The sequence below is a fragment of the Acanthaster planci genome, linkage group LG16 (assembly GCF_054643075.1).
Source record: "Acanthaster planci isolate LZ-2023a linkage group LG16, COTS_SCS, whole genome shotgun sequence".
NCBI lineage: Eukaryota > Metazoa > Echinodermata > Asteroidea > Valvatida > Acanthasteridae > Acanthaster > Acanthaster planci.
In genome coordinates, this window is record NC_141792.1 from 4,784,914 (window position 1) to 4,810,604 (window position 25,691).

Sequence of the window (25,691 nt, forward strand, 5' to 3'; positions counted from 1 at the left end):
CTTACAATGTCCATGTGTTTCTTGTACTCTGTGTTATTAACTCCCATGACAAACATCGGTGCATCAGCTGAGGGTGCAGATATAATGACCTTCTTTGCACCAGCTTTAATGTGTGCTTCGGCCTTTGCCATGGTTGTAAAAACACCAGTTGACTCGACAACATACTCTGCTTCGGCTTCAGCCCAAGGAATCGCAGACGGATCCTTCCTGATTAATTAATAAAATGTGACACTTGTTATATGTGATTAACCACTTGCTGCCAGGGTTAATTTGAAGTTGCATTACGTAAAACCAGGAGATTTTCCATTTCAAAATTCTTCAAAAAACTTCAGAACTTCATTCACGGGACATTAACACCCACACAAACGACTGTCTGGTTGCTACTCTTATCTGACAGATAACATCTCTTGATGCCCGAGTACAGAGGAGTTTCACATTAGTGCCATTTGCGCATATCCACATCAAAACCGCTGCTCCCTGTGTTTAACTTCTTCGCGCGCGCCCGCAGAGTCGACACAGTACATGTACATGCAGTATCCAGTTCGTAAGTGTGATGCCACTTCAGTTTAAACCACGCCCACTGAACATGCAGATACAAAACCATCGCAAGTACCAGTACATTAGTTCACTGTAAATTGCTGTCATTTTTTCTTTTGATTTTATGTGTCGAGTTATCCTCAAAGACTCTTCCACAAAACGTTGCAGCCCAGAAAGTCTGAATTTAACATATTTTTATGTATTTTGCGTTTTGACTCCTTACTTTCAATAATCTGATCAGAATTGAAGCTGACACATATAGCCTTGTTTTCAAATGTGGAAGTGTGCAAATCGACACTAAAGTAGTAGGGATAAGACAGTTCTGCGCCATCCCCCCTTTTCACTCACCCATGCCGGGGTTTCCTAATTCACTCACCTTGACCTTTGACCTTACATCTGCACAAACAACCCCCAACGCTTCTACTACACAAACACTTTGGCTCTCAAACAAAGAAAAAGGGGATTTCCCTCGTTTTCCCGGTTGCTACAAGTCTCGACTTTCCCGGCCTGAACTCGTGACTTCTACTTAAAGCGTGGCTCTGTTCAAAGCAAAATGTGCTATGTTTACAACTGCCTTAAATAAACAGACTATATATATAAATAACAATATATAAAAAACATGTCAAGTCAAGTCGACAGAAAAAATGAGAAAAATTTTCAAAACCTATATATAAATAGAGACATGAACAACCCACAACACAGGCCTCTATTATTGACCTTTAATCGATTTAAGAAGGCGTTTTTAGAAGATTTTGTTAAGCAGTATAACATTCTATTACCGGCACCCAAGCGTAAATTTCACACCAAACCCGAGCTCATTGAAGCCATCCAAACAAACCAAAGGCAATTCAGGTACATGTACCTCCCGTGTCAGTCATATCGCCAGCTGTTGAAAACGGTCCAAGACAACGGCATTCCATTTGCGCACAAAGACAGACTTGTCAAACAAGATCTCATCAAAGCAATTAAAGCTTACACTCAACCCAAGGAAATTGCAGAAGTCGACATTAGAAACGTGAGGCGCTTTCAGGGTAACTGACGCAAATGGGAGTTGATACCCAGTTTCTTTGAATATGACCTTGTGCACTTTTTTGATTTTTACAAAACTTTCATCGAGAAGAAAGCGTTGGCGGAGTTAAAAGAAGTGGTTCTTACAAATTGCAAACGGCCCTAAAAGTGCAGTTTAGATTGGAAAAACCTGACCGAACTGAACTTGGCGTATTTACATGTACCTTCCTGAGCGAAAATAAATTAGTTGCAAATCAAGCCGACGTAAAAAAGGCACTCGCAGAACAAAGGCAAAAACAGATAGAGGACGTGGAGGCTCATACACAACGCGGATCGGGGTGGATCTTTGATAAAGTTGACGCTTTTTACATCAACGTAGTTAAATACATTCCAGTAGGTGCCACGTATATTCCATTACCTGCGCAACTGGCGTATAAGAAAGCAATCATAAAAGTCCAAAACAACAACCAGCAGCGTATAAGATGGGCACTGAGAGCAGCTTTAAAATTATATTCAGGCCACGTAAAAAGTCAAATAGAAGTTAATCCAAAATATTATATACATGTACACGACAAGCGCACCTCGACTTACACAGAATTAGACAACTTAAATTTTACAACCATAAGCTTTCCGACACCCATCTCACAAATCCTGCACATCGAATTGCAAAACAACTCGGCAATCAACGTGTTTGGTTACGACAAAAAAGACGGTCTTTATATTCTTTACAAAAGTAAGCGCTTAGGTGAACCAATCAATTTACTGTACTTTACCCAAGGTGCAAAGAGCTACTACTGCTGGATTAAAAACTTTTCTTGCTTGATGGGAGAAACTGATAAACATGACAGTAAAAAATACTGGTGCTTTAACTGCATGTCGCATTTTCGAACAGGAGAAAAGTTACGCAGACACAAAGACGATTGCCAAGGGTTAGATGCGGCAGCCTGTAAAGTCGAATTACCCGCCGAAGGCAAAAACATTTTACAATTTGAGAACTATAAGAACAAACAAGATGCAACTTTTGTCATTTATGCTGATCTTGAGTTGGTTTTAGAAACCTTACCGCCAACAGATACAAACACGGTTAAAACCCAGATTCACAAACCCTGAGGCTACTCATACTCGGTCGTGAGATGCGACAGTAAATGCACTAGCCAAAAGACATACAGAGGCCAAGACGTGGCTAACAATTTTGTCAGGTCTCTTTCTGAGGAAGCACACAAGATCAACAAAACATTTGAAAACAAAAAGCCGTTGGTTTGGTCGCGCGAGTTACAAAAAATCTACGAAAATTGTAACCGCTGTTGGATCTGTGAAAAGCTTATCGACAAGACAAAAGAATCTCAGTGTCAGTGCTCAATTCCAAATGAACCAAAAACAAAGGACGAAAAAGCTGCCTTTAGTTCAGTTGATTAAAAAAGCGGTTACAAAGACTTTATTTGCACGATGTGTACAAAGCCCATCAACAAGTTTAGAAAGGTCAGAGATCATTGTCACGTGACAGGTAAGTATCGAGGCCCCGCGCACGCCAGTTGTAATCTGAAATTAAGAGTCGTTCCATATCAAACACCCATTCCGGTGATTTTACACAACTTGGAGAAATATGATGCACACTTAATTATGCAAGGCGCTCACGAGTTTAACGGGGAAGAAATAAAATTAATTGCTAAAAATACAGAGAATTATATTTTGTTTTCGTTTGGCCAACTTAGGTTCTTAGACTCGTTTCATTTCATGGTGGCTTCACTAGATCGACTGGTTAAAAATTGTTCACCTGATGATTTTAACGTACTTTGCGAAATGTTTCCAAATAACACCGACATGCTGTTAGAAAAGGGAATTTACCCGTACGAATACATAGACTCGTTTAATAAATTTGAAGAACAACAACTCCCTCCCCAATCTGATTTTTACAGTTCTCTAAAGCAGTCTACCGTGACCGAAAAAGAACACGCCTGAGCACAAACAGTATGGCACACTTTTGGTTGTAAAAACCTAGGTGACTACCAAGACCTATACGTGGAAACGGACGTGTTATTGCTAGCGGGCGTTTTTGAGAACTTCCGCGTTTTTGAGAACTTCTGTAAACAACATTATGGCCTTGACCCAGCTAACTATTACACGTCTTCGGGCCTATCGTGGGATGCATTGTTAAAGCACACAGGTTTTAAACTGGAACTACTGACAGACATTGATAAGTACCTGTTCTTTGAAAAGGCAAAAAGAGGTGGTATATCTAACGTGGGTGCAAAGCACTATGCAAAGGCGAACAACCTGGGGCTACCTGACTACGACCAAATCAACCAGAGTCTCATATCATGTATTTAGACGCAAATAACCTGTACGGCTGGGCCATGAGTCAGCCTTTACCCGTGGACGAGTTTCAGTGGGTTGAAAACTTAGACAAATTTACTCCCGAGTTTTTTCATAAAATTCCACCAAATGACATGCGTGGGTAAATGTTTGAAGTGACTTTAGACTATCCGCAAGACTTGCACGACAAACACAACGACTTCCTGCTAGCACCTGAAAATATGTCAATTCCCAATGAATGGTTTTCAAGCTACCAGTTAACGTTTAACGGTCAAGACAAAGTAGCGGCTGAATAAGCAATTTCGGATTTGACTTTGAGGTCGTTACGAACCGAGACCTGGCGCAAGCTTTGAGGAGTAAACACAAGAGACTTGTCTACTACCTTTTCGACAGAATTCATTCTTGGAAGAAGCAGGCGGTCAATAAGTCGGATGCGCTATGGAATATTAATATCGATCAGACGATTAAGAGCTTGAAAGGCATTTTGATTTTGTTCAAAGACCAGGCTGTTAAAAATCCTCTACGATTTTATAACTCGCATGTCACAAAAACAGTCGTCACGGTCGAAGGTAAACCCAACCAACTCTATTCCCAAGGGCTATTCGAATATCAGCATGGGCCAGAAATTAATGAGTATTTCGGCGATTCGGACACCGAGTCGGCAGGAGTGGTCGTAAAAGATTTAAACTTAAAAGGGGTTGATATGGCCGAATATTTGAAAGAAAAATATGGTCTGTGGTTAGATTTTAGAAGTTCCGATGATAATTTGGCGCATGGTTCGGGTAGGCCACTCGGGGGTGGAGGAGATATATCGATTCAAATGGAGCGACAAGCAGGGGCCTTTGATGTATGTTGTTGTTATCGACGCTCAGTTGACGTTGGAAGACAGTAATTTCAAGAGACTTGTTTATTAAGTAAAGTTTAAATTAAAATGAACCAGATGTACAAGAAGCCACACTGTGCTTTGATCGTAGGTAAAACTGGGTCGCGTAAAACTCAGTGGATTTTGGATATTTTGGAAACTGAATATAGGTTTGCGTTTGAACCGATAGTAATTATATGTCCCACGTTGTCTAAAAACAAAACTTATTTGGGGCGGCTGTGGGTCTATGCGGACGACAACGTTTATTTATGCGACCTGGATCGGGAACAACTCGAGCTAAACGAGGCAATTGAACCTTATCAAAAAGTGTTTGATGGTATACACACTTTATTTATAATTGACGACTGCACGGCTGACCAGGACTGCTATCTTTCACTGTAAAGATCGAAATTCATTTGACCCATGTTTAACTGAAAATGATGTAGTACCTGATTGCAAATGGAAAACGACTAAAAAGCATCTGCGAGACGTGAAGTTCAGTGAGCTAATTTTAAATACTGAGCCACCCGTTTCATATGATTTGTCGTGAGAAAAAATTAAAAATAAAATTATTAACAATAAAAAATTAACGATGCCAGAAAAAAAATGCCTCAAGTGTCAACAAGAAAAAGATTTATCCAATTTCAAAATGCAGAAAAATTGAAAGATAAATATTACATGCGACGATTGTATCGAGAAGGTAAGGATGTATCAGAAAATGAATAGATGCCCACACGGGAAAAGAAAATCTCAGTGCGTTAAACGGTTTGAGTATGTGTATTCATGCTAGAGAAAGAAGAAAATGCAAAATTTGCTCAGATCCCATAAAAGTAACTATTAAAGGGTGGATCTATCGTTGCCGTGGTGTAGATAAGAAAATTAATCCCTTTGATGCAGACCATTTCATCGATACAGACTTTTGCCGTGGATTAATTGAGGATTATGAATACTGCTTTTCCCCGGACTGTAAAATTAAAATGCAGTTCTTCAAGAAAAAAATCTGATTTGATCGAAAGATTAAATAATTTATTAGGTCATATTTAGTCAAACTGTGTCCTTTGCTGCTGGAGTTGCAACAATAAGAGAAAGTCTAATAAGTTAGTCAATAACAAATCTGAATCAATCGATAAACTAGTTTAAATTACTTACCCTTTGCTTACGCTAGGCTAATGCAGCTTAGCGTAAGCAATTTTTTATTTTGTTATAATTAAGATGATCCATGTAGCTCTGCTTGAATACATTCAACTAGTTATCCAAATAACTATTGCGATTAATTTAACTTATTACACCTACGAGTATCTACGACTAAAGCAAACGTTCAACAAATTTAAAAACCATATATTTAAATGGAAAGTATTAAATCAATTCTCAGCGAGTCAAAAACAGAATCAACCGCTGAATCAAAACCAAACATCAAAGATCGCCTTTGCTCGATAGTGGCATCGGGCAAATCTAAAAAATATCTAGGCAAGGAATTTTCTATTAAAGATATAGAATCGCTTATCCCACAAGAACAAGAAAAGCTTTTTAACCTGTATGAAATTAGATTTGGTAAAGAAATTGTAAAAACCCTAGGCCACGCGATTTGCACGTTTACTAGGAATAGCTACCCTGGTTGATCTCTTAGGCTTCAATGTCAATTTAACGTCTGAAGAAGCGCTGACCAAAGATCTAAATAATGACCCGATTATAAGTCAGACGATGGGTCATTTTTTGAGTGAACTTTGCTACATGTACGGGGTCTATTTATCATCCTTGGTAGCCATGCTAATTACAACTAAGCATCTGGAATTCAACAAAAGTTCTATTATAAAAGATGTCAACAACGGAAGAACAAACGCCAGCACTGACGCCGGTCAAGACGCAGGTACAGACAGTAACTAAAATCAAAAATCCAAAACGCGTGGAACAGGGTAAAACATTAGCCGAACATAGCAAAAAGATGAAACAACAGCTCGCAAAGGTGAAAGTGAGCGAAATGAGTGAAACAAATACCTTGACCTCAGAAAATGAAATTTATGAAACGGTTTTGGAAAATAGAAATCTGATATTGGGCGGTTTGGCAATCGGTGCAGTCGCGTTATATTTACTTTTTTAAAATTATCGACACCTATGAAAGTTCCACCACCGCCTTTACAAACTGTTCAACCAAAAAATCAAACACGTGAAATTTTAGATATGGAGTAAATTTAAAGATACTATATATTAAAAATGAGTAACGCTAAATATATCGACGTGAATGGAATCGCCAATACGCTTTATCACGGTGGAGTAGTTTCAGGAATTTCCATAGGTTACACGATGCTGTCGAGTAAGCTTTTAAAAATCAAACCGCCCGATTTCAATAAATTATCCGCCAAAGATGCATTAAAATTGACCGCGCTGTCAAGCGGTGCGTTAGCTACCCAGGGTTGGCTTGTGTCACAGGGTATATTGCCTGCGAGTTTGCCCACCGCTTACAAAACGTATAAAATAAAAGAATGGCCAAAGGAGGATTTGAATTAGACAAATTTGACCCAAAAGATATCTCCCCAGAAGAGCAAGAAGACGATGATCAAGAAGAGCTTAGATGGGACAATACAATGACCTCATTAATTCAACTAAAAGTGGGGAAAGTACCGATTGAACCAAAATTGATGCTAAACTCCAGGCCCGTAAGAGAACCTACAGGGGATACGCTAGATCGAAGGAGAATGGTATTAATAACTAATCCAATGGTAGAAGATTTTTACAGATATTTTGATCTTGCCAGAAGAAAAGACGTACCATCAGTAATTCACTGTGAAAATTTTGATTATCACAAAGGTCGAGGTTAATTTTTCAAAGGCTATGACCAATATGGCAATATGCTTTTATCCGACAAAAGAAATCCAGATTTAATTGTTGGTCTTGACACAATCGCAAAAAATGCCACAGATGCCGGTTATACTGGACATGAAAATGTCTCAGCTAGAGATTTTAGTAGAAACGACTTAGGATTTAGAAATTATGGAAGAAAATTGCAACAAGAGTTAAAATCTATTCAGCCTGAAAATATTGAGATGGAGGAGCTCCCCCAAAAAGCTGACCAAGTCAGTGACACCGTAGAAGAGCTCACCCAAGATACAGATGTTCAAACTGAAGGATTAAATTATAGAGAACAATTATTGTGAACGATTAGACAATTTACAAATCGAGAGAACCGGAAGATTAGAAATTATAAATAGAAATACGAATAAACTTCGTATGCAAATCAATCGAATTAAAGAAACAATAACGGCTGTGATGGATTCCGATTTGACATTACGTGAGAGAATTAGGATTCTATTTCGGGAGCAAGGCGTTACGATCGTAGCTTTTGGATTGGCCGTTAGTACAATCGTAAGTAGTATCGTAGCCAGCGTCAGAGCTGTTGCAACTCCTAGGGTAAGTCAGACGCCTGCACCTAAACCGCCTCCAGCACCGACACCTAAGTCAAAAGGTGGAATTACCGATTGGATATAGCGTCAATTATGGAATTTGGCAAACGTGTCGATGAAACTCGGGTTGAAGGCGATCGCTGCCGGGAATCATCGGTAGCGTTTTAAGTTGGATATTCAATGTGGCGAGTAAGGTGGTCGTATCAATGGCAGAGCACGTGTGGACCTTGTTTGTAGGTGTGGGTGTTTTGATTTTGACGTACGCGCTAAAGATGTAAATGGATTTATAATAAGCAAAAAAAAATTAAACCCCTCGGGTAATATTACTCGAGGGGTTTTTTCATGCCTTTTATTTTTCTAAGTTAATACTTCATACAACATAAAAGTGAGTACACCTACGGCAATGGCTCCGACGGTTAAAGAAATTTTTTCTTCGTTATGCACATCTAAAGGCTTACGTTCTGAAACGGGACTTAAAATTAGCTTAACGTTTGGATTCGGTAAAATTGTCCGTTCTTTTTTGCTCACTTCGGTCGCTTCATCATTAAAACCATCTTCAACCTCAGCCTTCAAGTTTAAACTCGGTATGTAACCAGTCCTCATATCCGCAGTCACAATTTAAAAATTATTGTTGTAACCCTCAAAAGTGCCGATGCGTAAGTCCATACCCGAGGGTACCAAATATAACCCCGGCGGCACAACAAAGTTTAAAGGCGTTTTGGCATATTGCAACGAATCTTTAAATTGGTCAATCAACTGTTCGAGATCGGGGGCTGAATTAATTAAAGATTCCAAGATCGTAATAAATTGCCATTGCGCGTCTAATCTGGTGCCAGTGGCCAAAACGCTGGTCTTGGTCTGAGCTTGTGCCCCAAGTAACGTGTATACGTAAGCCCTAATAGACTCGTTTATCTTGGTGATTCCCACATCCGTCTAGCTACTCTTTTTAAGAATGAAATCCCACCAGGCCAAAGTGACCGTGTCTGACTGTGAAATCCAATTGACCGTGTAAGTACTCAGGTGACCCGAGCCTTTAGGCGGTTTAGCCCAACCGAAGCCCATAAAAGTAGATCCCGCGTATTTACCGTTGGTGACGTGTAAGTCGTGCGGATCGTAATTTTTATTAGGGACAGGTACATAACCGTTGTAATAATAAGCAGTGCCTCTTCCGTTTGACGATGTGCCGCGAGTTTGTTTAAACGACTTGTTTGAATTGACGTTAAACAGACGACACGTGACTGTAAACTTTTGATGATCGTAATTATTGTGTAACGCGTCAAATACGTCGTCGCTCGGAATGGGCATTACGCAGTCGTAAAATATATTTCGTAGGGTATAATATACGTGAAAATTGAATAAAGCCTACACGTGTGGATTGGGATCAAACAGACACCAAATCAAAACCCACGCCGCAGGCTGTTGTCGTGCAATAGACCGCGAAGTTAAATTGATTTTGGTAAAACGAAATTGGCTCGACGGCGGTTGACGGCTTCGTCCATGGTGACTTTCGGTAATTTATACGTGTGCGTTAAATTTGGAAACTCGGCTAAAAACAAGTTGTTTTTATTGACTATGATCGATAAACTACTGAAGTTAGCTCCCATTTATTTTACAAATCTTTTAAAGGAGGCGCCATCGGTTCACTCGCTTGATAAGCAGATGGTTGTTCCTGATACTTAACCGACTTTGTAAAACTTACTTGCCAAGTTTATTCATAAGATCTTTTTTAAAAACCGCCGCCCGTTCGTTTGCTAGCGCTTCCGCTCTTTCGTTTACTTGTCGTTCAAAGTCCTCTTTACTCGTCGATTTGGTTTCTTGTAATTTTATAGACGTATGTAATCTGATCTTTTCTTTCATTTCATCGAACTTTTTTAGTTCGGATAAAATCAGTACAAATTCTTCCTGGGATATGTCACCGTCTTCAATCGCTTGAGATACGTATTCCTCGATGGTGTTTAGCTTGGAGTCTGCCAACATTCGAATTTGATCGTGCTTTTTGGTTTTGTGAGTTAATCGGCGAGTGGCGTACTTTCGCACCACGTAGGCACCGAACGCACCAATAGCAATGCCTTCCATCACAAGTCCGACGGGCCCAGTACCGACGCCCAAAATAGCGGGGATGCCAATGGCTGCTGAGGTCGCGCCCAACACTTCTACTCCGTACTCTACGTAACCGAGTGCAGTGAGTATACGTTTGATCTTTTTATAGCTAGCTTTCCGCACATCGCGTTCTCTTTGAATCTGGGATTTAATTTCTTCGATCTTTCGAAGGCGGTAAATTTTAGTCTCTGCTTGTTCTGCCGAGTTTAGAGTCAAATCTGGGTAAATGTTAGTCGTCATCTTTTTATTATATACGCATTTTAAAAAATGTCTAACGCGATTAAAATTTTGCAGATATTATTTAAGAGCTCACCTCGATCGTTTTTAACAGAAAAAGTCAATTCATGTTTTACACATCACGGGTGTTGAGGTGCAAGGTTCGGTAGCAATCACGTATAGCAAGTCTAAAGACTGCCCGTTATAAAAAGTGTCAAATGTATTTAATTGTTTGCAATGAATAAACGCGAGTTTCAAGGGGTTTAAATCTTACTTGCCTTCATAAATAACGTTGGGTAAAAGTTTTATTTTGGGTAAGTTCAATAGCTTAGACACTTCTTTATTTAGTCACAACTTGAGATTGGAGTCAGTAATGGCCACAGTCACCCTTTTAGATTCTGAGTGAACCTTAAAAGAAACGCCTGGGATCGAGTTTAACAAAAAGTCAAACCAGTCCATGTCATAATAACCGGGAGATACCATGATGCTTCCTCTTTGACCCTCGGGTAATGATTGAGATGAGCTTCGAGAATGAAGTTTATCGTATATAGGTTCTGGTAGCCCCGTCAAAAAAGTCTTTTAGTTAATTCTCTTCTGGGTCTCATGGGTTGTATGAGGTTGTTTGTTGTAGGTCGAGTTGGGGGATTCCCTTCATAAATTTCATCAAAGGCTCGTCTCTGCCCCTCGAGCAATGAAACTGATTTGACTTTTTTACCGCCGATATAGTAAGCTAAACGAGCTTGCGGTTCTAATGGTCGTCTTTGGTTTAACTGCTCTTCTAAAGTTGCGATTTCTTAGTTTAGCTGCTTAATTTCTTCAGCGATGATTCTGATTTCTTCTGCTATTGTGCCTCTTTTATTTGCTTGGATCAATCTGGGTTTAGCTGTTTTTACTAATTCTGAATTGGGAGATACTTCCGTTCTTTCCTCTGAAGGTATTCCAGGCGGTCGTTCGCCATGGACCCCCGCGGGCCTACAGTCCAAGTTTGTATCCCACCCAATTTCAGTCGCGTTTGTTACGTTAAAATATCCAGCTTCAAACTGAATATTCTTTACTTGGACGACTTTGTCGCCTTTGTTGTTTTTAATGACATCTTTCAATTTAAATGTCTGCTCGCTCTTGGTCAAGTAAAACGTGTGAGCCTCCATTTTATTATATACGTTTTGAAAAATCTTGTTTAGCAATCTATACGTTTTTGGAAATTTTGTTTGGCTAGGTTTAATTTGTTGAGGGCGTTTTTCCAATACTTATCTGAAACTTGAAACAGATCTTTTACTTTTAAATCGTTTCTCCGGTTGCCTCTTGATAACATACCACGATTAAAGCCCTAAACGGTCTAGCTCTAGATATCTTGCTATCTAAAACTCGATTTAACACATACATGTATTCTATGCGACCCGATTGTTCACAGGGCAATTCAATTTTAAGTTCTCTCAAAGTCTTCTCTGATTTTCGTGGGAGGCATTTTTTCCAAACATGATGATGGTAATATCTATCTCTCATCTCTTCAGGGGTGTATGAAGGAACCCAACCAAAAAGTTGACCGCAAATTCTACAAACATAACTGTCGTCCATTGCAAACATGTCATGTTCACATGTTTTTTCTGGTCATGGTGGCGGGGTTGGCCATTTAGGTTCGTAACCGAGTACGTGGTAACTCTCTGCGTATGTCATTGTTATTCATATGTTGTTTAATTATTTAAGGAACGAGTGACGTAAAAACAACCCGAGTTATTCCGAAGAATAACCGAGGTTCAATTGATTTGTAATTTAATTGACTTTTATATAGTTTCTATTTATTTTTTCTCATTTTTTCTATCGACTTGACTTGACATGTTTTTTAAATATTGTTATTTTTATATATAGTCCGTTTACTTAAGGCGGTTGTAAACATAGTACATTTTGCTTTGAACAGAGCCACGCTTGAAGTAGAAGTCACGAGTTCAGGCCAGGAAAGTCGAGACTTGTAGCGACCGGGAAATCCCCTTTTTCTTTGTTTGAGAGCCAAATTGTTTGTGCAGTAGAAGCGCCGGGGTTGTTTGTGCAGATGTAGGGTCAAAGTGGGTGAATTGGGAAACCCCAGCGCGGGTGAGTGAAAAGGGAGAAACGGGGTGAAAAAGGGGGTGGCGCAGAACTGTCTTATCCCTACTACTAAAAGCATCGTATTGGGATCTCTCTATTTTGGCCAGGCCTGCCGCCTGGTAACAAGAGCTTAGATTGTGTAATGTTACGTCAGTTTCTTTTGTTCCCGAAAGAAGCAGTACTAGCGTTTTCTCAATAGGGGCCAGATTAATGTGCAGCAGTATTGTATCGCTCATTCCTTGAGCGTTGGAGTGCTTTTGTCCCTGGTTGTAATCCACTCAGCAGAATGCCACAAACAGTGGATAATCTTTCAAAACAGTGACAGATTTCCTCCGCTATTGACAACTTAAAAAATGCTGGCAATCCCATGTAGCTTGGTCTTTTGTTCCAAGTACAGTCTTTTGTTACAAGGCCCAACTCTTTTGTCCAATCTTGGGCAGCACGGCTTTGCGTGTAAACCCAAGGTACCCAAACCCGGGTTCCCAGGCAGCATATTTATTAAAAACATAGCAAATAGATCCTTTGAAAACTTGTTTACCTCAAACTGGTTCACGGTTTACTGCTTTGAAATGTCAAGTTTTAACTACACTAAACCTTTTTCAACTCATTAGCTGTTTCAGGCAACAAATGAAAAGACTCTTGGATTATTAAATTTTTTAGCTGTATTGGCAACTTGCAGAAGCAAGTACATGTATTTCTTTCCTTATGCCTTTGTTTTTTCTTTTCCGGTTTTTCTACAAGTTGCAGAAAAGGTTAAGATGTTTTTTAGTCTTCTTCTCGCTGTTTTTCAGAAAAGAATGTATTCACTTCAAACAGCATTTCTCTTCCGTTAATGAAAGACCTTTGAGACAAAGATGGGCCTAAATGCGCAACATCATAATGATGTCACCAAAAGTTATATAACATGCCCTGAAAGTTTAATTTTTTGAGGGCCTACATCTATGTTTACAGAACTGTATGCCTGATCTGGTTGAACTTGGCATAGACACAGATCGAGCAGTGTTATAAATGGAAATTATGTCGTCATTACCAAATTTTTTGGTAATTTTTTTAAATTTCCTTCTTTCCACATTCCTTTTGGATGAATCTCCTGAACAAAATAACTTTTTTCAAAATTCTTGATGTAAGACCATGAGTTGGCAAAGCAGAAACATGTGCAATTCAGAAATTTTTGTGTAGATTTTCGGAAACTAAACCAAATCACCGTTTGTGATCCTGAACCAATCCCAAATCTAGAAAACCTTATGGTGCAAGTGTGCACTGCAAAATTCGTCACGAAATTAAATTTCACGAAAGGGTATTGGTGAATACCTATCACCAATGCAGACAAAGATAAGACAATGTCCATTACCTCCGAGGGTCTGTATGAATTTAGTGTTACCTTTCGGAATGGTAAACGCACTGGCTATTTTCACACGTATGATGAAAAAATTGCTTGAGAATATTCCGCACATCGTGAACTTCATTGTCGATATTCTGATACACACGGATACTTGGAATCAGCACACAGCAATAGTTGGAAAGGTTTGAACCGGCTGCGCAAGGCAAACCTGACGGTCAAACCCACAAAGTGTATGGTCGAGTATGATTCCTTTGATTTCCTTGGCCATATTGTAGGAAACGGTGTCACAGGCCACTGACAGAGAAGATCACACAAATTTCAAATGCATCTGCTCCAAGAACAAAAAAGGAAGTTACATGTACATGTAGATTTAGACCAAATTTTTCAGCCATAGCAGTACCGATTACAGATCTGACCAAGAAAGGAAATCCAAATCATGTGAAATGGGATGGAGCACATGAACATGCTTATGCCACTTTGAAAGTGTGACTCGTCTTACACCTGCCACATCACAATAAATCATATATTCTTAGGACTGATGCCTCTGATGTAGCCCTAGGGGATGTTTTCATGCAACAAGAAGGCAACACATTATTTCCCATATCTTACACAAGTCACAAACTCTTGCCAAGGGAGCATGCCTGTGCTATCATAGAGTGAGAATGTCTTGCTTTGGTTTGGGCAATCTCTAAATTCCACATGTACTTGTACGGAAGGGGAATTTGTCGTAGAAACAGACCACCACCCGTTGGCATACTTGATATCTACAAAGGTTTACAATAGGCAAGTCATGCGGCGGGCACTCAGCCTCCAACAATATACATGTAGATTCACTGTGAAGGCCATCAAGGGTAGTGATAACATTGGGGCTGCTTTTTTAAGTACATGTAGGTGTCCAGGAGAAATGTGCGATGAAGTCTTGATAGTATGATCACAGTTGAGAAAAAGTACTCAACTTTAAGTGAGTTGAATTAACAGATTATACTTCTACTGTTGTAGATAATGCTGTATATAGGAAAAGTAATCACATTGAGGGATTGGATTTCAGAACAAAATAATTATCTGGAAAGCTTTGAAGAGTAATTCTCTTGAGCAGGGGATGTTGTCACAAGGTGAATTGTTGGGAAATTACTCTTCCAAGGTTTGTCATATCAGTTACGTTTGTATGGTTTTTATGATTGTATAATTCCGTATGCCCAACGTATTGGAAGTATAACTTCAGTACTCCTTTTTGGATATTTAATGTGGGAGATCACTCATAATTATTCACTGATAGGGCTCCTCTGTGAGAAACTGAGTAGCAGGAGCTAGTCGGGCGAGGGTTAGCGGCACATTCAAGGAGAGCCAGTACCCCTTTTGGCTAGAATGTCGTGACCGCGGCCCAGAGATGCTGCAACTGCTACAGAGGCAGGTTGACTGGCTGAAGCAGATGGACGCTCACAGTATCCTCAGATAATACTTAACAAGTTGTAAAATTTGAGATGCTACGTATTGTGGACCTGAGGCAATGAGTCAAGCCTAGGAAGAAACGTATTGAAAACAAATCAAGAGAATGAAGTTCTTAAATAATTTAATATTTGTAATGGTGAACAAAGATCCTTGAATATGTAAATAAATGCGCATACATGTAATCTGGTATCTTGGAAATATACATGTATCTTGTCCTACCTTGTGTTAGACAACTACCTAAGGTTATATTTCTGGGTGGGAAACCGGGGAATGTGACAATGACGTTTTGATGATGTTATCCTGTGAATTATTGTAGACTTAGACTTTTTCTGCAATTCTCAGTCCTCTACATTTTTTTACTCCTTAACTTTTTACATTTATATAACGGGTTTTGCCCATACCCAACGTATATATTAATAAACACTGTATGCTCAGTGTTTGTCTTGTAAAAAGTGAACATGTACACGTCCACATACATGGCCTGGCCTGAAAAGGAGCTTTCATATCTCATGGAGGTATTCAAGATTTGGATTAATTACGCATATCTCACAGTTCATCGGTACCTTGGTCAATGGCATCAGCAGTATGGGGATGTTGTCCTTTCAAGGTGTTCTTCCTCCCCTGCAGACCCTCCTGCCACATCTATTTCCCCAGCTTTCACATTATTGTTTTCTGCTATTTTGCTCGTTATTGCTTAGTACTGAAGGTGTTGCCACTGTGAAGTGAACATGTGTTGAGCGAATGGCCCCATCTCCTCCATCAAACTTGCCACAAGATCAAGACTACCCCTTTCTAATGTCAGAGCCATCCGCTTACCTTTTCCGGTACCATACACCAATTCCCACTTCATCCATTCAAGTTGTTCTTGGCCATTACATTGAGTTACAGCACACAGGTGAGCTTCCAGGCTATTGACGATCTTTGCACTGGCAGAGTTCACAGTGTTTCTTGAAGAATTCTGCTGTGTTTTCCTTTAAGCAGCATGTTAAGTCTATTGCGTGGTACTTATTGGAGATTTTCACCTCAAGCTGGTTATGCTTCATTGCACACTGGTTGATAGCTTTGAGCTTCAACTCGATATCTGTGCAGTATTCACACAAGCACTGATTCAGTCTGGTGTGTTTTTGAGTCAAAACATTGCCAGGTCTCAGCTGTGCAAATTTTGTCAGGCCAGGTTTTGCAGTGTTTTCTTTCTTCTACTAGCAGGCGCACTGGATTATATCACATACTTTGGCTACAAGGTTTTCCCAACAGACTTTTTGTGTGGCAGACAGGAGCTCACATCCAGGCTTATATAAAAGTCCTTGATGTTGTCCTCTACATGACATGGCGTAGCATCATTCCTGCATTTGCTTTGACAAGGGCAGTGACGGAGAGTTGTGCCTGACAATGCTCCGTTTTAATATGTACCTCTTGGATATTTCAGACGTGAAGTTTAAGAGAAAATTTTTTTTCTCAGATTTTTACATGCTGTGTGTGTCTTACGCAGGTCCTTTTGAGTTTCTTTTAGGCACTTGTAGATACTCTCAAGTTCTGCGGCAGCTTTAGATGAGGATGGCTCATTGCTTTTCTATGATGCCATGTTGCAATTCTGTTCTTTTTGTCTCTCTCACTTCACTTTTTTTTCTGCATTCTAATACTGTTTTTGTCCCTCACCAATCTTTTTTTACGAGTAGACATTTTGGCTCGCTCTCTCTTTTTAGCTTCTCTCTTCTTCTATCGTTGCTCTTCAAGCACTTAATGATTTTTCTCTTTGGCAGCACGAGTCGTCACCTGAGGTTGCTCATTCTCTTCATGGCTCTGTGAAGAGGAAACTGGCTGTGTGGCTGCAGCAACTTTTTTCTTCTCCCTGAAGTACCTCCTTCGTGTTTTGGCAAGTTCCCTATTCCTAGTTTATGTTCTTCAGTCATGAGCAGTCTGTGTTGCCCACTTCTTATTCTTTCGTTTTGCTGTGCTACTTCATGTTTTTTGCTTGTACACAGAGCCGGTACCTCCTCTTTATAGTACCTTGTGATTGCAGGGGTTTTAGATGAGGACACTCTCGGATTTCACTTGCAGATGGCAGAAGGGAATGTAGATTTAGTTTTATTTTCATCTTGGTCTTATTCCTCGTCACTGCAGATGGAGCAGTATGAGCTGTACTTCTTGTTTTCATGGTGTTCAAGAGCAGATGAGGGTAGGTATGGCATATATGGTAGGCCTACACATACCTTGAAATGAAAGTTAAAAAAGAGAAAGCATGGGACAAAATACTGCAGGCTTTTAAAGCTGAAACTGGGTCAACTTGTACCCATGTCAACTTGTAAACACGACAAGTCGTACCCTTGTAACCATTCTTTTAGGAGCTTTTCTAACAGCATGGAATACATGTAATTTGTTTTATTTATATGGATCACTTTTGATTTTCAATTAATTTGACTGTACATGTACATACTGAATTTGGCGAATAAAACTACATGTATTAAAATCAAGCACAATCTGGGGGTGAGGTGTCATAGAAGACAATATTGCATGCTTTATCTCATGGTATAGTAGATCCTAAAATTCGTTTGAAAAACTTGTTATCTGCTTCAGCAAAATGGGCACATTTTATCCTTAAAAACGATGTACATGTATGTCACGTGCATGTCATAATATAAAAAACATGCACATACCTGTACTGTACGTACATTACATGTACATGTTCACCATCTGTATAAAAACACTACATGTTGTATCCGATCTCCATCTTTTCCCGACGCAAGTTGTTCACTGCAAAACATCTCGTTAAACTTTCACAACTTGGCCTCGTTCTACGCTTTTTCACGTGGTGAAACGACGCCTTAACAGTTTTCAGCGAAACAATTTCTTGGTTCCCTTACAATTTTACAAAATAACATTTATAATGTGATCTTCACATGGTTAAAATTACCAGTTGTTGAGCCGTCCTTCATTGACGAAGTCCACACCAGGAATTTCATGCTCACCATCGCCATCGTCGCTTTCGCTGTCAACCTCTGGCTCATACATATACAGCAGTATCTGGCCAGCCTCGTCTCTGTTGTCATCCTACAATATGATCTATCAGAAAGATCACGATCTACGTCGCTGTCTGACGATGATTCTGACGAAACTATTTGCTCCGACATGTTTTTCGTTGATGGTAGTCTTGTGGACACGTTTACGTTTGTACATGTACGTGTGTATACACGGACATGCGATTAGTGAGCTATTTTGTTCGGCCAATGACGTCATCACCTTAACTGTGGGTTTTTTGTGAGCGGAGTCACGCTAAATAATTTTTCCCTTTCAGGGTTGCTGTTTACAGGGTAGACATTAAAACTGTAGAGTTAGTGAATGATTCGCCCTCTATTAACTCCTACGAACGTTTTCTTGATATTAGAGCTTTTTATTTCAAATACCCTTTAACGCACGTATGTAGCTCAACAACAACACTTGTGATTATCTGAGTGTACGCTAATGTTCTATTAATGGTGACATGTGACTTTCAAAAAAAAAGACAGAACGGAGGGGAGATGAATGCAATTTATCACTATGTAATTATGAGAAATATATTATGTTGGCCCATTCAGTAGAATATGTTATCCAAATCGATGAAATGTTTTGTGGAAGAAGTCGTTTTTTAATTTTGAGGCCTGGAAAATGTCTACAGCACATGCAGGCTATTTGTCCATAAATTAATGTCAAGAGAAGGAGGTGAAGGAACATTATTTAATTATCCAGGGCTGTACAACAAAGCCTGGCTATTGGCCAGGCAGCATGGCCAGGATTTCCCATGTACTACTGTTTCTTGGCAACAGTGGCATAACTCTGGGAATGTGCAAGTGTACCAGTAACAATCCCACCAATTGCTGCTTTGCTCGCAAAGAATCAACTCATTAATTGGCTGAGGATTTACAATCGACATTTCTGCCCAGCAAGTCTTCCTAGAAATAGGGGCATCCTCAGAGATACTGACCCAGACCCAAAGACTTCAAATATATACATTGTGTCTAATGGAGCAATAGAGCTGTCAATCACTCCTCAGAAGATTTATTTTCCTGCAGAGCTGGCGTAGATTTATTCTAAAATTTTTTTGTCATCAGGATTTGCAAAGCCACTTTAAAGTAATCATTTATTCCCCGGGTATTTTTTGGTGTATTGGCATCTAAGTCAGTTAAAAATCATGATATTAAGTATTAACCACTTCACGCCGGGGCATTTTTCAATGTTGATGATGCTGGGCCGGCATGCCTATCATTTTTTCCGTTTTCAAAATTCTTCAAAAATTCATCATTTCATTTAACGGACTTTCACAGCCGCACGAAGTAATCTTTAGGCACTACTCTAAGTTGACAGGTGGCCTTCATTGACGCCCGAGTATTTCAGCCAGGCCTGCATCCTTGTAAAAAGAACCCAGATTGTGCAGTGTTGTATAACTGCCTTTTGTCACGAACCTGGCTCAGTCCACTGCTGACCTCTTTTCAATAGGGGCTAGATTAGCGTGCAGCGGTGCTGTGTGGCTCATCGCTGGGGCGGTAGACCGCTTTTGTCCCTGGTGGTAATCCGCTCGCTCTCAATGCCCCAAACCCTTGTATACGGTTTCAAAACAAGGCTGGATTATCACCACTTTTGAGAGGGAAAAATGTCGATAATTCCCAACAGCCTGGTCTTTTGTTTGGACTACAGTCTTTTGTTACAGGGCCCTGTTTCCTTTGTCTGAGTTCGGAGATCCCGGCCACGTATACAAACCATACGTCTCTAATTCCGGAGTCCCCGGCAGGAAGTGGTTAAAACAGTTAAATATTTTTGTTCGATGTTAAGACAAATCACATCTTGGGAAGTGTACTTAAGGGTTTAGGCTAGACTTGCCAGCGCTAAGACTGAATTATCGAGAGTTCCTGAAGTGTTTAGACTTTTGCAGCATCTATTGAAAATAAAAATTAACACAGATTGCGTCAATTGATCTTTGTGAAATCTTCAACAGTTACTGTAGTTCCATTTAATTTCTAGAAAAATCTCTAAACGGATTTCATTTTTTCTGTTGAAACAGTTTAACGTTTAAATGCCCAACCCTTACTGTCATGGAAAACTTTTCATTCAGAAATATCCGAAGCAGCTGGCAGTTTGCTTGGGGTGATAACTCGGATGACGAATGCAAGCGGTCAGATGTCTGCCTAATGTCAGTTCTTTTTTTTCACCCAAAAATGCAGCTGTGCACCTCGTATTGATGGGAGAAATGACAGTATGTAATGTAATGGTCAGTGATGGTATTTTAGTACAATACGATGGTCAAGTATTTTGAGGAAAAAAGTAAATTTTAAAAAAGTATCTATGTACTGTAAGACCCATTTTAATGAGAAAATTCAGTGCCCATTCATTCTTGTTCAGACAAATATTCCAAATAAAATCTCTGAGGGGCTTCCATCCAACCAAAGATTTACAGCTGACCAACCATCATGTATTACAATTGTTCCAGCAGACTTGGTTGGTCTACTTATTGACAGCCCATCTTGGCAATTCCTGGTCAAAAACATGAATTCTTCCATCCTTGGCATTTTCTATCCAAACCTAGACCCTGTGTGGTTTTTAATTTTCCCTGGCACCCTCAGCACCCAACCTGCCAAAAATATTAATTCTTCCCTCCTCAACATTTCTCTATCCAAACCTGGACCATGAGGTTTTTATTTCTTCTTCACAACAGCTCGTTTTTTAGGGAGGACCCAACCTGCCGCATATCTTTCCTATTCAAACCTAAACCACATATAATTTGTATATATTTCCCAGCACCGCTGTATTTTTTATTCGGAGGACCCAACCTGCAAAAAATATTAATTCTTCCTTCCTCAGCATTTCTTTTTTCACACCTTGACCACTTGTGGTTTTTATTTTTTCCTGGCACCACTGCATTTTTTATTGGAGCATCCATCCCGACCCATCGAAATATATATTCATTCTTTCCTTCTCGGCGTTCAGTTTCTATCCATACCTAGCCAAATGTGGTTTTCATTTTTTCCTGGCATCACTGCACTTTTTGTTCGGAGCATCCATCCCAACCCTTTAAAATATTCTCATTCTTTCCTCCTCCTCATTTATCTTCTGTCTAAACCAAGACTATGTGTGGTTTTTATTTTTTCCTGTACCAGTGCACATTTTTTTCCTTATTCTGAAATTATCTTCATTCTTTCCTCCTCAGCATATTTCTATCCAAATCTGACCATGAGGGTTTTTTATTTTTTTCTTGCACGACTGCACATTTTTTATTCCGAGCACCCAGCCACCCAAAAATGTTAATCCTTCCCTCCTCAGTGGTTCTCAAACCAGGAAATTTTAAGCAAAAAGGGATAATATGTAAGAAGTCGGAACATCAAAGGGTCAGCATGAGTGCTATTAAGACGGAGAAATGGACCAAACACTGTTGACACTTGTTTAGCCGACAGACTCAGGGACAGCTTGTGCACATGTTTTTGTACCTTTGATGTAGTGCTGCTGTTCTCACATGCGAAGGAACGTACATGTACAATCAACGTAACACCCTTTGAACCACTCATTCAAGAGAACAGACAGGAACACATTCTGAAGTGATGCCACTGGTGAATCAAAGTTACCCTTCCCAGCTACACTCTTGTAAAACCAGTACAAGCTAGCCTTTTCAGCTTTTTTTGAGTCAAGCCTTCCGGTCGTTGAAATGTTCAGAAACTCAGTCTTATGTCAGACCGTAACTTTCCTAAAACATTTTACTTCAAAGATAAACTTATAGATGCATGTGGGTCTTTCTTTTAAATAGGGGGCCAAATGTGTGACATGGTGGTCAAAATTTCAAAATTGTCTAGAATTCAAAACTTTATGTTATGTAATTGATAATACATTCATGTAATAAACGTAAATGATTTTTGCTTTGAATAACTACTTGACGTGTACAGACTCAATTTGTGCAGTGGTGCAGCAAATTATTTGACATGTAACATTTTCATTAGAATGAATTTCATCATTTATCCGATATCATAATTTACCTTTCTGTTGATACATGTAGCTTAGTTAGAAAATAAACAATTTGTTGTTTTGCCAGTGGTATGAAATGTCTTATGAAACAGGTCATCAAAAATATCACACAGAATACCACTTGCAAGTGAAAAATGATGAGATTTTTCCCTTGCAAGTGTGTAAATCAACATTTTTTCATGTAAATGAATTTAATGTACATTGTAATCAACACATATTAATTGGCAAATTATAAATATGAAAATCAAACGGGAAAGTGAAACTGGTCTTGTTTTAAATGGTCATGATAACTGTGATGTCCCTGAAATACATGTACATATTGGCCCCCATAGTAAAAGAAAGACCCATGTGCAGATAATATGGCACGCTTGTATGTCAAAATCCAAATTGAACCAATGTTTGGCTGACAATTTCCAAACCACACCATAACCAAATCTAAATTGAAATAAGGAGCTTACTTGCAGCACTAGAAACATGACTGAAGAATATCAAATACAAAAACCAGCTCTCAAGCACCCAAAAGCAGAAGATGGAAGAAACTGAAAAATTCAACCTTAAAGAAACTGTAAACTTACTCTGAATAAGTTTTGATGTGTTTTCCATTAACAACAATGTCACCACCATCAAATTCAACTGAGCCTTCAAACATTCCATGGGTAGAGTCATACTTGAACATGTAAACCTGGAATAAGAACATATGGAAAAAGTCCTTGTTACATACTTGTGCACGTATACATGTATTAGTCACAAGTACAGTACCAGTGTTTGTAAATAAGATTTTGATGAGGTTCAGACTTACATGTACAGGTACACTTCCACAATATACATGTACATGTACTGCTCCATGTAGTACTGTACATGGACATGATACTGCACAAATGTTTTCAAAGTCAATTCCAGAAAACTTAAAGACTGATAGCAGTGAACATGAAAACAGCCACTGATAATTCTCACAGCCTAATAATGACTGCACCAGTCTGTCATAAACGTGTTCTACACCTTGACGATATCATGTACATTTATATAAATTCATGACATGCATGTACAGTGCACATGTAAATGTACATACATATACATGTAACTCCAATTTACAACTAAACACATCCTGATTTTATTATATAAAGTACATGTACATGTACTTAGTTTGAACCCAATCGGTCCCTGTAGTTCAAGAGAGATGGGCCTAAAGAATACATTTGAGAGCGTGTACATGACAACTTCATCATGATGTTATTGTTTTTGACAATCAATGCTATAAGGTCTTTTTGGGGGCTATTGAACATGTACATGTACTTAACAAAGTGGATGGTGTGTGTACAGTATGAAAGTGTATGACACTTGGGTGACAGAAAGACGACAGACTAGTACTGGGGTCTACGTATGTCAGCGTTCTTTGAAATATTTTGTTCGCCATACATGTGCCCCAAATTAATTAATACTACGAGTTTCCAAGTTTGCTTCTGCACATGAAGTTGCATGACACACACAGATTAGTGCAGCAGTTTCTACTGGCCAAGACACTTGCACAAAAGCACTTTTTTGAGGAGAGCCTGCCTCTTTTCAAGGTATGCAGACTTTAAGTGAAGATGTACCGGTATATGAATAAATGGATTTCAAGGATTCAATGCAGAATCACTCAGCTACTGACAAAAATTGCATTGCTCTAACAACTGCTCGTATTATATGCCACTTCACTGCTCCCACTCCAGTTCACTGTAAACTGTACAAGTATACATGTAGATGTCACACATTTGCAACCAATATCGTATACTGCACATATTACAGCACATACTCAAAGTACATGTAGGGCTATTCACATATTCGTGACACTGCGTCCCAATCATCACGTGTACATGCGTTAGGAACTATCCGTTTCCAAATACAACATGGCACTTTGGTTATGAATACATGTACATGTATTCTTGTTCATAAATGGCAATACTGGAATATCCATTTTTCTTTTTCCATAATTATTGGACCATGCATACAAAAATAAATTTAGAAAAAAATCGTTTTAATTCATACACATGACAAAATGTAAATTGAGAGAGTTTTTGGGGAGACACACAGAAATAAATGGTGCCATCATTTCATTCATTTTTGTCCCCAACACGTCAACCTTGTTCCCATTCATATGAGCTTGCCACGCTATTAGGTTCAAAGTGACGCACAGAAGCCCATGGAGTAGAAGTTAGCATCTGTATTACTTGGCTGTGGCTTGAAATTACACATGAATCTACAGGTACGGTTGTGGCTGCACCCACTTTCCATACACCCATGCATAAATTGGAGGCGCAGCCAAGCGATTTGGGCACAACCAGCACATACCGGTGTGTGGGTATATGATGTCGACGTAGGATGAGGACGAATGAACTTCTTAGATACTCCGCGGAAATTTGAAAGACTTTTTTCACAATTTTTTTCACCTGAAAATTGGAAAATGTAAACATTTGTATTTTAGGCCTTTTAAAACTTAAAATTCAGAACAGTTCCGATTAAATCGGAAACAGTTGGAGGGTCTGTTGGTGGGTTTAGGGAGTACATGCACGGTACAATGATATGCCCTAGCCTTGATACTAAAGCAGGCACAAGCTCAACAGCTGATGATATTTACAGACACATTGAAAGTTTACTTTAACTCTTACACCACATTCCCACTTGATCCACCAATTGAGGGATCTAATCTACCTTTTGCCAAATTGCCGGATCAGATCCCCTAATTGGTGAATCAGATCCTGCAATTGGTGGATCATGATCAGATGGGAATGCAAAAGGTGGATCTGATCCAGCCATCGGACCTGTCAACATGCATTCGTGCACGTGTGGCGCGAAACTTTTGCGGTCTGATGAACAAAGAAATATACTTTTTGGCGTGAAGCTTATGTAAATATCTTTAACTCTTAAGGCAGGCACTATAAATAACTGCTGAACTACCGGCTAGCAAAATGTGTCACCGATGCCTGCATGCCCCGATGTGTTCCTAGCTCTTTCACAATATTCATTGCACATTCATTCGCTTAACTTTTTCCATTCATGTAATTTTACTTGCTTTTCATCAAAAACCAACCGTGTTAGTGTATAACCTGCAGCGTGTAATAGAGTATCAATAACAGAAGCAAAATTTGAAGAGACAATGTACTAGGCTGAACATTCCATCTGATTCAAGGTCACCACATCAGTGGAAGTCTGCATCTAAGAAACCCTTGGATTTCTTCCTCCATGTCGAAAGCTTGGAACATCAAACCACCGTAATGGTCACATGCATGCAATTGGGCCTGTCCCAACATGCCACACTGCCACAGAGCGCATGCTCAGCGAGCTAGCACATGCGTAATACTGAACTCTGTGACCCTTCTACTTGACATTTCCATCTGAAAAGGTGCATCAAGCGTAAGTGAGAACG

At 39.4% G+C, this 25,691-nt stretch overlaps 1 protein-coding gene across 3 annotated transcripts in view; it reads right to left on the minus strand.

Annotated features, from left to right (window-relative positions):
* LOC110985127 (glyceraldehyde-3-phosphate dehydrogenase-like) overlaps window positions 1-25,691 on the minus strand; it is a 135,022-nt gene that overhangs the window by 102,938 nt on the left and 6,393 nt on the right. For all 3 annotated transcript variants that reach the window (XM_087147469.1, XM_087147470.1, XM_022245923.2), the window contains exons 4-5: window positions 22,864-22,970; window positions 1-207 (exon numbers count right to left, since the gene is read on the minus strand). In XM_087147469.1, coding sequence (XP_087003595.1) covers window positions 1-207; window positions 22,864-22,970 — 314 coding nt within the window. The remainder of the gene's footprint in view (window positions 208-22,863; window positions 22,971-25,691) is intronic.